General features: G+C 42.2%; 1 protein-coding gene across 2 annotated transcripts in view; it reads left to right on the top strand.

Annotated features, from left to right (window-relative positions):
• The window catches only part of msrab (methionine sulfoxide reductase Ab), a 41,924-nt gene extending 36,751 nt beyond the window's left edge, over nucleotides 1-5,173 (top strand). For both annotated transcript variants that reach the window (XM_004082234.5, XM_020713543.3), the window contains exon 6: nucleotides 4,218-5,173. In XM_004082234.5, coding sequence (XP_004082282.1) covers nucleotides 4,218-4,391 — 174 coding nt within the window. In that variant the 3' untranslated portion in view covers nucleotides 4,392-5,173. The remainder of the gene's footprint in view (nucleotides 1-4,217) is intronic.
• The last annotated feature ends 5,485 nt before the right edge of the window (nucleotides 5,174-10,658 follow it).

The following is a 10,658-nucleotide window of genomic DNA, read 5'->3' as shown; positions in this document are numbered from 1 at the left end:
TGTGGGTTAAGGAAGTGAGGAGGAAAGAGTACACCGTCTTCCTCCTCCGCCCCTGCCCCTCTTGGGGTGTCACGTCTTATTTGTGTCCCGGGGTCGCCTCTCTGGCAATGGCGCAAAGAGACTCTCTCGCTTGGCTGGCAAACAAGGAAGACTTGGGTATCGGGAAGCGGTGGCCTATGCTCACATGGGAGAGAAAAAGGCAAGAGAATCAGCATCAGGGAATGGAAGGAGGAGGAGGAGGAGGAGGAGGAGAGAGATGCACGCATTCAGCCATGTCTTTGACATGGGAGTCTTTCCGACAGGCGTGAAGAAGGGAAGGGCTGATTGGGCTGAGTGAGCTCGGCGCTGGACACACACTTTCAGACATATTTTGCTCGAATAGGAGAACTCGTCATACTGCTTCAAATGTAAATTAACATTTCAGAAGTCGTTGGCTCTTCCCACTCCTGACCACCTAACCCTGAGGGGAGATGAGCCATGTGTCGAAAATTAGGACACAAGTCCTAATTTCTGTCAGAGCTGAAGTGAAACGCTCTGGTTTTGTCTGCGTTCTTCCACATTCATCCACAAAAATGCTCCAACATTTGTTTCCAGCGCTTCCTCATCAGTGAAATTAACATCCTTTACGTGAAAATATATAGTTTCCCTTTATCCCCCTCCATTTTCCCCATCCATACTCGTCCCTTCACTCGTGCGCTGCTGCAGCGAAAGAGCGAGCAAAGCCAAATAAGGTTATACACAGTGGCATAACGGCATGCATTCTGATTTATAGATCTAAAATGGCTGCCGTGTTGTGACTGCCGTAGAGGGCTGGATGAAGAGCGAGAGATCGGTGTGGGGGTGTCAGGGCGGAGGTGTGTGTTTACTTAGACCTTTCCTTGGATGTGCTCTCTTCACTCCCCGCGTCCCGTGCCCTGGAGGGCTCTCCTCTGCTGTGGTTTGTTGGTGATGACTGATTAATTAGGCCATGATGTACAAAGCTCCGTGCTTGTGTTGGCTGGCTCACCACTGAGCCGGTGGGTTGCAGGCAGGAAAAAAGAATAATTGTATTTTTTTTTTTTGTCTTTGGCAGTCTGTAAATGGTTTGCATTTGAATGCTAAGCATGTGTTTTTGCTCAGAGGCTGCTGCGTCCGAGTGTCGTCAGGTTCTTGTACTTGGTTCCCTCCTGCAGGGAGACTGTAGCCTTTACGTTGAAGCACAGCCACTGAGGAGTTAGAGGTCAGCTGCTGCCTCAGCCTCTCTGTGGGGCCTGCAGCTTTGATTTACTGACTACTGCATCAACTCCTGCTCATGCACACTCAGGTGGTACCACACTGCCACCACATGGAAGAATGCTCTCACTACATGCTCTGACTTTCAAAGCACAGCAGTCATTTTTATCCCTTTTCAGAACCTTCTGCATCCCTTATGGGGTCACTGGACCGCTGAAGCTAACTCAGCTACTGTTGGGAGAAGGCGGGGTATACCCTGAAGCAGGTCACCAGTCTGCCGCACGGCCACACACCCATCCCTAAATTGTCCATAGGCGTCTATGTTTTTGGATTTTGGGAGGAAAAAAGCCATAGGAGAACACACGGATTCCACATGAAAGGGTTTCAAACCAGAACCTTCTCGCTGTCAGGCGACAGTGCTAACCACTGCCGCCTTGGGGTGGCCGTGGTGCAGCGGTAGGGCGGTCGACCCATGATCGTAAGATTGGAGGTTCGATGCCCGCCTTGCATGCCCATGTGTCGCAGTGTCCTTGGGCAAGACACTGAACCCCACCTTGCCTCTGGTGGGAGGCCGGCGCCAGTGTTCGGCAGCGGAGCCGCCGCCAGTGTGTGAATGTGTGTGTGAATGTGTGTGTGCATGGGTGAATGGGACTGTTACTGTAAAGCGCTTTGGGCCTTCGAAAGAGGGTAGAAAGCGCTATATAAGTATACGCCATTTACCATTTACTGCGTCCAATGCAGAACAAAAGATGCAAAAGTTTTTTTTGTTTCTACCCTCTTTTTAAATCTTTAAGACCATAATTGTGTTTCATCTCTTTGACGAAGCGCAAATTGCTCCAGTTAAAAGTAGAAAGACATTGATTTTTAAAAAAAAACTGCATTAAATGTCATTGCTCACAAACTTTTTTACAACTTTGCTTTAAGAAAGTTGTAGTGTATTGTTGAAAATTCGCCGCTTTTTGTTTTTAATACTTTCAATTTAACATGTTGAACTATGCCGTTGTCTCCCCCACCCCCCCAAAAAAAACTCTAAACACCAAACAAAGATTTTCCGAACCAGCACATCTCCATGCAGCCTGATGCATCTGAAATGAAAAAAAAGAAAAATGTCTTAATGGGACAAAGTTCTTAACAACTTGCACATCTCAAGCAGCTAATATTAAAAGGTTTTAATCAAGATACACTAAATGATGAAGCCCTTTTAGGAAGGGATTGCAAAAATCGATGCATACTGTGCAATGAGGAACAAGACAAAAAGGAGCTTGCAGAACCGAGGCGCAGAGGCAACAAGCACAAGGTTGGCTCTGTTAGATATCAGGTGATGTCTTAAAAACACCCCCTGTTGACATTTGGTACAGCCAGAGGATATTGTTGTGGGCTATCCAGGATATTATCTGAAGAATACACTAGAGGTTTTGCCATTGCATCAAAGAGTTTGATTTGAGATCCTCCAGAAGGTCAAAGGATAAAAGCAGCAACTGGGATCTCTGAGAACTAGATCCTCTGGACCATCAACTTGTAGCATGACATGGCTGAGAATCATCCTTGAAACATTTACCACTTCTGTGGCTTCACTGCAAAAAATGAACCGTAGTAAAGTAAAAATACTCTCAAGAAAAATTGGCCTATTCCTTTTTTTTTTTACCCCATTTGCAGAGTTTTGGGTGTTTTAAAGGAAACGTTTTGAATTTTTAAGAATTTTAGTCTTATTTTTGGGGGGGATGTCTGTGCAGTGTTTTTTATGATTAAAACAATCTTGCTGATGAGGTACTTGGAACAAGTGACCTTTTTTTCGCTTTTAAAAAAAAAAACATTGCTTAACGAATAAACAAAACCGAATATTTCTGTAGGAAATAACACCATATTTTTTATATTTTCTGATGTAAAACTTTAACAGAAAAGATAACTTCAGAATATCTTGCACTAGTCTTTTGCAAACTTCCACGTCTAACATTTTTTCCAACCAGGAACCGAGTTACTGTATGTCTCTTTGTGCAAATTCTAGGGAGACTCCATTTCAGAGAGCAAGCCAGGCAGTTTCCCCCATTTTATAAAGAACATTATTAATAATTACCTCTTAAATTCATTCTGGGGAGAGCGGGCACATCCAGAAGCAGCTTGAGCCCAGAGCGAATGCATCCACCTCCTTTTCATGTGCTCATGAGCTCCCACCAAGCGAACTCCTGCGCTCTGCAGGCCGTTAAGGAGAAGGCTGCAGACCGCTACATGTAAGCCACTTGTTGTCCCCGATCGCAGCATGCACCAACATTTTATTTTCTTCCTTTTCAGCTCCAAGAGAACTGATCTAGAAAAGTACTGAGCGCTTGTATTATTAGATGAGAGGAAACCACTCAGCACAGCAGGCAGACATGGGATCTATCTGTCAGAGGTGTAAAGTGCGCCTGCTTGAAGGAGTGTGTGTTGCATCGGCTTGTTTGAAGCCTTCTCTCATGGTGCTTAGAAAAGGATAAGTGTGAAAATGTCATAAGGAGCTCTCAAAGAGTCTGAGCCGTCTTTGATGCTTTGTCCCACAGAGAGAGCTGCAGAGGTGTGCTGCTCCATAAAAAGGAACTCGCTTCTTGTGTCACTCAATCACCCCGCTGTCTAGTTAAGGAGCAGAAACCCCTTTCTGTGTTTGATTTGGGAAGTTCACAACCGATGTGCTAAAAAGTAATACAAACAAGAGTTTTATTAGATCTGATGGAGGTTTGGAGAAGTAATGGGAGAAAACTGAGGATGGAAGCAGAATCTTGACTGTTAGAAATGAAGTGACAAATGTACAAATGCACTGCAAAAACTGAATTCTAAGAAAGTAAAAATGCTCTTGTTTCAAAGAAATTGTCTTATTTTCTGTCTTGCAAGAAACATGATCTTATAAAGTAAGTTTTTCAATAGCAAATTAATTTTAGTTTGAGAAAACATGTATTAGTGACTTCAATTTTCTTCTTAAAATATGTTTTTTTATAGTGTAGTTTTATGTGCCTTGGTTTGTGTTTTGTCCATAGGAGCTGAATAAGAACGGCTACGGCTCCATCACCACTGAGATTCTGGAAGGACAGTACTTTTACTACGCCGAGGACTACCACCAGCAGTACCTGAAGAAGGTACCCAAAGGCTACTGCGGCATCAAGGGCACAGGGGTCAGCTGCCCCCTCAAGACCAAAAACGATGAACTCTGAATAAAAGACGATGCATTTCTGCAAAATAAATGAATCTGGAGGTATAAGGCGTAAACGTACTGTAAGTAAAGCTTTCACTGCTAAAACAGAGTCTTAAGAAAGTACAAAGATTCTTGATTGAAGAAAAAAATTCTTATTTTGATATTATCAAGAAGATTTTTCAATAGAAAACTTCTCTTAGTTTGTGAAAATGTCTTTTTTTCGCCAAAATAATAATTCTTGATAAGAAATGTTTTCTTACCCCATTGAAAGTTTTTTTTTTACTCATTTACAGAATTATTTTCAAATTTTAAGAATGTGTTTTGCCGTAACTCAGTTTGCACAAAAAATGCAAAGGCAGGTAAATTGAATTACAAGTAGACTTAACTGAACACATTTTAGAATGAGGAGTTTGAGTTTTAATTTATTACAGAGGAAATGTCTAAAGAAAAGAAGGGCTAAGTTATAGAATAGCTAATGCTTTCTATTACGATTAACCACCACAAGGTGGCGATATTTCTCAAAAAGAAACAGTTATTAACAGCTTTTTTAATGTCACATTTAGACGTTGTAATTACGTTTAACTCTTGGTATTTCATTTGTAGAACTGTTTAAAATCCAGAAGTGAAAAGCTGAAGATGTTTTTATTTCATTACTAAAAAAATAGGTTTTTTTAATATTCTGTCATTCTTGTTTTTAGCTTTTAAAATAAGTTTGAATCGAAGTAAACTTTGTTTATTCTCCTGACTTTGTTCTGCAGTAACTCTCTTTGAAAGCAATAAAACATCCTTCTATTAAACATTTATGCATTTATCTATACAAACCATCAATCTGAAAAAATGCTGGTGGCAGTTTTTTTGTGTTTGGTTGTGCAAATTTTGGATATGTTGGTCAAAAAAAGTACAATATAGACATTTTTACAACTACAAAAGTTTACAGAAATGTCTGATCACATATATTTTCACCAAAAAATAAGCACAAAAAAGCATATAGATCATTTACTCACATGAGTGAGGAACGAATTACAAGCAGGTGACTCAGACACTTGCTCATTCTGGCCTGTAGACAGTGAAACTTAAGGCACTCATGTGTATTATAAGGTATTTTGCTCTAACCTCCTCCTCACAAACTCAACAAAAGAAAAGTCCTGTTTTAAAAATCACACAACGCCGTCTCGAGGCAGGCGCTCTTTTAAAATAAACATTTTGGTGTGCAGTTCTATTTAAAAATGAAAATCACACTCATGGTTACACTCCAGATACAAAGATGATATCAGGAAAAAGCTTTTTGGTCGACCGCAGTTGTGTGATTCAACCCGCTCTTGTTTTTCCCCCTCCCTCTCTTCTATCTTTCTTTCTCTGTGTGTATGTGTCACATCCTGACACCTGTGTGTAGGTGCGGACCAAGACACAGGTGCAGGTGCAACCTCTCCGGGCCTATTTTAGTATTGGGGCAGATATTTTTGCATGTGTCTGCACGCAGCAGCCGTGTGTGTCTGTGTGTGTGTGTGTGTGTGTGTGTGTGTGTACGTGCGCCCGTGTCAAGGAGTGCGAGGCTGTGGCTTGCTTGATCGAACTGCTCTGGTATGTGGTTGGACCAGCAAGCTGTTTTCCAGTGCCTGCGTGTGCTTTGCATTCTGTTTGTTCTTTTCATACATGATAACCTTTCAGTGCACTGATATTACTTTCCTAGACTTTGAAGGGAGGATAGGAAAACAGCTTTGATTACAAGTTAAAAATACTTTAAGGGCGTATTTCTTGTTCCACTAAGATGGATTCAAACTGATTAAAACAAATATTTAGAAAAACGAAAGTACTGTTACTGTGTATTCCTTTGTGATCGTTTAAAATGAGGGCATGGTACTCTCATATACCCATAAGGCAAAGCAGGACAGGAACCAGGCTGTGTGTTCCCTTCAGACAGAGCCTATTGTCTGCAGATGGGCCTTTAATGGCCCCACAGCTGGCCACAAAGAGCATACCGCTCCAGCTCACTGCAACATCTCCCACTTGCCTGCAAAAAGAAGCCGCTCACATGCACTCCATGGCAGATGTAAATGCATCTGCTGATTCGTGAGGCATCTCTTCACCTGACGTAGGGGGATTCATAGTTTTTGTGGCAGCGTGAAGGGGTGGGCTGGTTGTTTATCACAGGTACTCTGCACTCTAACACGCTCTGGTACAAAAACACACATCCCAACCACCCCCACCTCCGACTCCGTCCTCTATACCGCCGCCTAATGCAAAGGGCTGCGCCCACGCAAAAGAAACAGACACCTTGCAGAAACGTGCACCCACGTAATTTTCTTGTACTAATCTGTTGTCTATTGCCATCCTCGATTCACAGCTTTCCAGCTTAATTGCAGACATGCACATCTTTGGATGTATGGGAGATATTTACATGTAGAGCATCTAAGGAACACCAAAAAATATTTTATGATAAACTGTGTAAATAGAAATATAGAGAACAGCAAATTTTGAATTACCGTATATAGACAAGGTTCATGTTAACTCTTTGCGTGCATCATCTGCCTGCTAAACAAGAGCTTCACTTTTTCTGTAAGGCTTGTAAATTCATCCCAGGGTGATATGAGAGGTCGTGTGCAGGCTTTTGCAGATGCCAGATGTGTTTGCATCCCCTCTCGTGCTCTCTCCTCCCCTCCCTCTGGTTCCTGCAGCGGCGCAGGGTCTCAATCAGAGCGTCAGGGCTGAAGGAACCAGAGCACAGCAGCCTCTCTGTGCAGCCCAGAGAAGCGCAGCCTTGTCTCGGCCGATGCATCTGCAGCCCGGGGGCAAGCTGGGGGAAGAGGGCAAACCCTGGTGCCCCCTGCACATTGGTTTCACTTGAGATGTGCTCTGTCAGCACAGCTTGACCCTTTAACTCTGCTGGACTTGAGGAGTAAATTCAATATAACCAGAGAGGCTCCTGTTTTCTTACAGGTTTACGTGTTAAAACGTACTTTTTCACTAAGAAAAAATGTTGCGAGATTCCTTCTGTTTCCTTCTCGGAATAGACTTGCATGGGGGTGGAGGGTAGCACGTTCTGCAGGGCCCGGTTGACTGCTAACTGGCCCAAAGGCTTTCTGGCTGACGGCCCACTCAGAGACATTCTGCACCTGGGAGCCTGTGTGTTGTCAGCCATACTAGCTACAAGCTACCACCGCATGACACACAGGAAACACAGAAATAACTTCTCACTCTTTCTATCATCTTTGAGGTGAGCTGCTGTCAAAAGAGGAGTTTAAGAGACAGGTTAGAAGGGATTAGCATCCAGGAATGCTGGCTGGAAAAGTACATCCTGATACCATTAGTTGGTAAGAATAGAAAACTAGAAAGGAAAGTGAAATCTGCTGTGGCCCTAGCACCTGTGCAGGAAAACTCACCGGCCTCAATTCAAACGGAACTGTTTGCATCTTTTTAAATCGTCAAGCAGCTTCAGATCTCAAACCCAGACAGTGGACGAGTTGAAACCAAATATACAAAACCTCTTCTCATTTTTTTTTATCTTCTTTGTCCATTTGCTTCTTCAGTCATGTCAGCCTCACCTCACACAGCTGTGAAAGCCCAGTGGCATTCGAACGTTGCCAACCATCCGTCGATTAGCGCTCTTCAGGGGAAAATATTGTGCAAGATTCAGACGTATGAGCGGTGCTGTGCTGATGTTTCCCTATTATGAGGAAAGAGGACAAGAACAGGACACAAACACATGCGTCATGCGTCTGCATTGCAACATGCACCAACTTTGTTTTCTACATGCTTGCCACAGCTGGCTAATTTCTGCCAACGGTGCAGATTAAAACTTCCGTTCAGTTTTCTGATATGATCTATTTCTGACTAGAAGAGGCAGAAAGTGAAGAAGAAAGAGAATAATTAAATGTGAAACGCAAAGAAGTTGATGGAGGGAGAGGAGAAAAAAAAAAGGGAGGAGGGATGGTGCTCGCTGCACCAGGAGGAAGCTGGGTCTGATGCCTCTCCATGCAGCTGCTCCCAAACACCCACACTCTTCCTGTTGGAGTGTGTGTGCATGCACTCGCGTGTGTGACAGTGAGAGTGATGAAATTTGAGTAAAAGGTTGGTGTTTTACTTTCACACATTGAATGGGAGTCAGTTTCTCCATCCCTTTAAAGTCTAATAATTTTTGGATCTATTGTAATAGCTTTCCCAGTGGTCTTTTTTTGATTATGCTGTATTAGGCCAAATACAAAAAAAATAAAACTGTCATTTTTTTAGGATATGGTTTCGGAAGTAGTTCATCATAAATAAGCATCAGGTTATGGGGGGGTCTGTTGGCGTGGGGTAAGCCTGTCCTCATTTCCCATCATCCCTTTTATCTACACTCTCCTTCTAGCTTACAGTTCCTCAAAACCCCAACCTAACACTAGTGGTGCAATAAAAATGGCGAGAAATATTGGAGATATGCAGTCGTACAGTTTGGAGCCAAATGCCAGCACAGACGAAGAAAATGAGGACCTACATTGATCTGTTTTTCTGAAAGTGGATGCATCGGGATGAAGTGGAGCAGGAAGCTTGTGGCTTGCCAACTTTAACATTTATGTCCCTGCTAAAAGCTTATTCAAAGTGAATTTTTTCGTCTGCTCCTGATTCACAAAGATTTGTACACAGAAAAACTCAAAATTGCTGTTTTAATCCTAATTTTCTTCACATATGTCCTCAATCATGAGGAAAAAGGCAACAAGAACATGTTAAAAACACCAAAACTAATTTTCATTGGAGTGGGTCTTTAATAATATTTAAGACTATCCAAAAATAAAACATCTCAAGGAGGCATTACAAACATGAATGGAGAAACACAACAAATTGTTTAGCAACGCACTTTAAGAACACTTGCAAAACAATTTGCCGGTTTTCCTTCGGCTCCTCCTGTGTGACCGAGCTCGTTGGTTCTCTTTTCAAACAAACGCTGCCCTCAAAAAACATCCGCTGGTGGAAACGCTAGCCGTCACTCAGTGAATGGAAAGGTTTGAGGTGAGAATGTGGCCACAACAAGGTGTCAACGGGGTGTCAATTGTTTGTGCGATCAATGCATTGTAAGTTTCCAGAACAATGAAAGGTAAAAAAAAAACGAAGGCTTATTTCAAAAGCTGCATTACTGCTGTCACTGTTACTTTTTTTTTTTTACACTTTACGCCTGACTTGCAATATAAACAATGCAATCGTTTGAAATTACTTGGACACCTTCAGGCTCCATATCCAAGATGCTGTATTACAAAGTCACTTGATAAGAAAAAAACACAATTTTAAAACGGTATGTTCAGCAAAACATGTATGCCAGTATTTTAATGACATCAAATTGTCCCCTGTGATTAAATAATGCCATTAGATATCAAATTAAATCTTGGTTTCAAGTGTGTTGTTTTTCTAAGTCATAAGACCAGCTGCAGCTTCCTCTGAAAGGGAGAGCTTTGTTTTAGATCAAAATGAAGTGAAGAAATTTTACCCAACTAAACACATTAAATTTTCATAAAGACAACATTGTCAGCCCAGCCGCAAACTGTTTATCCAAGTGTGTAAAGCAAAGCCTGCAAGTCATCTGATCAAATGTTGCGCCAGAAGCTGAGAATTGGATTTCACGGGGATGACTGGAGGGGGGGGGGGGGGGGATCTTATCATTACATGTCTCCTCGCAGTGACGGTGCTTTGCACAGACCGAGGTGAAGTTAGATGACTGTGAAAGCTGCAGACAGATCTGATGCAACATTAATCGTTCCTTTATGATCAGATAATAAATGAACCGAGGACTGGATTCCTTTATCCTCTAAGTTGGAATTCAAAAGTAACAACTACATGAAGTTGCTGTTGAGTTGTCAGAAAAGGTGTGAAATCTTGCAGGGAATGTATTCATGCTTGTTGTTGCCTGAGCAAGCTAACGTTAGCAACCCTTTTTGCATTACGTCACAGTGTGATTGAGAAGCCTTTAGTTAAATCGGTTGACATTTGTTTTTTGGGAAATTTCAGCTCAAAGAATTTTCTGAAGTGAAATTTGCATCTGCTGTTTTTGATTTGTCTCTGACTTTATCAATAATGTTAACTTTTAGGTACAAACGCCAAAAATGTAAAATACTAGGCTACGTGACAAAACACACTTTAATCAGTACTAAAGGTTATTTTTTAACCCCGTCTGGCCTTGTCTGCCCTGAAACGGGAGGTTGTGGATTCAATGTTTTAACACTAGAGATGTCAGCGGCTTTAGCGGTTACATGTCTGTTCCATAGACTGTAAAAACAATGGACAGCTCAACCCCTCCCTTCTCGTGTTCCCAAACAGGAAG

Source organism: Oryzias latipes, chromosome 22, assembly GCF_053564925.1.
Source record: "Oryzias latipes strain Hd-rR chromosome 22, Olatipes_Hd-rR_3.1".
NCBI lineage: Eukaryota > Metazoa > Chordata > Actinopteri > Beloniformes > Adrianichthyidae > Oryzias > Oryzias latipes.
The sequence above is the reverse complement of the archived record's forward strand: the minus strand, read 5'-3'. Positions and strand labels throughout refer to the sequence as shown.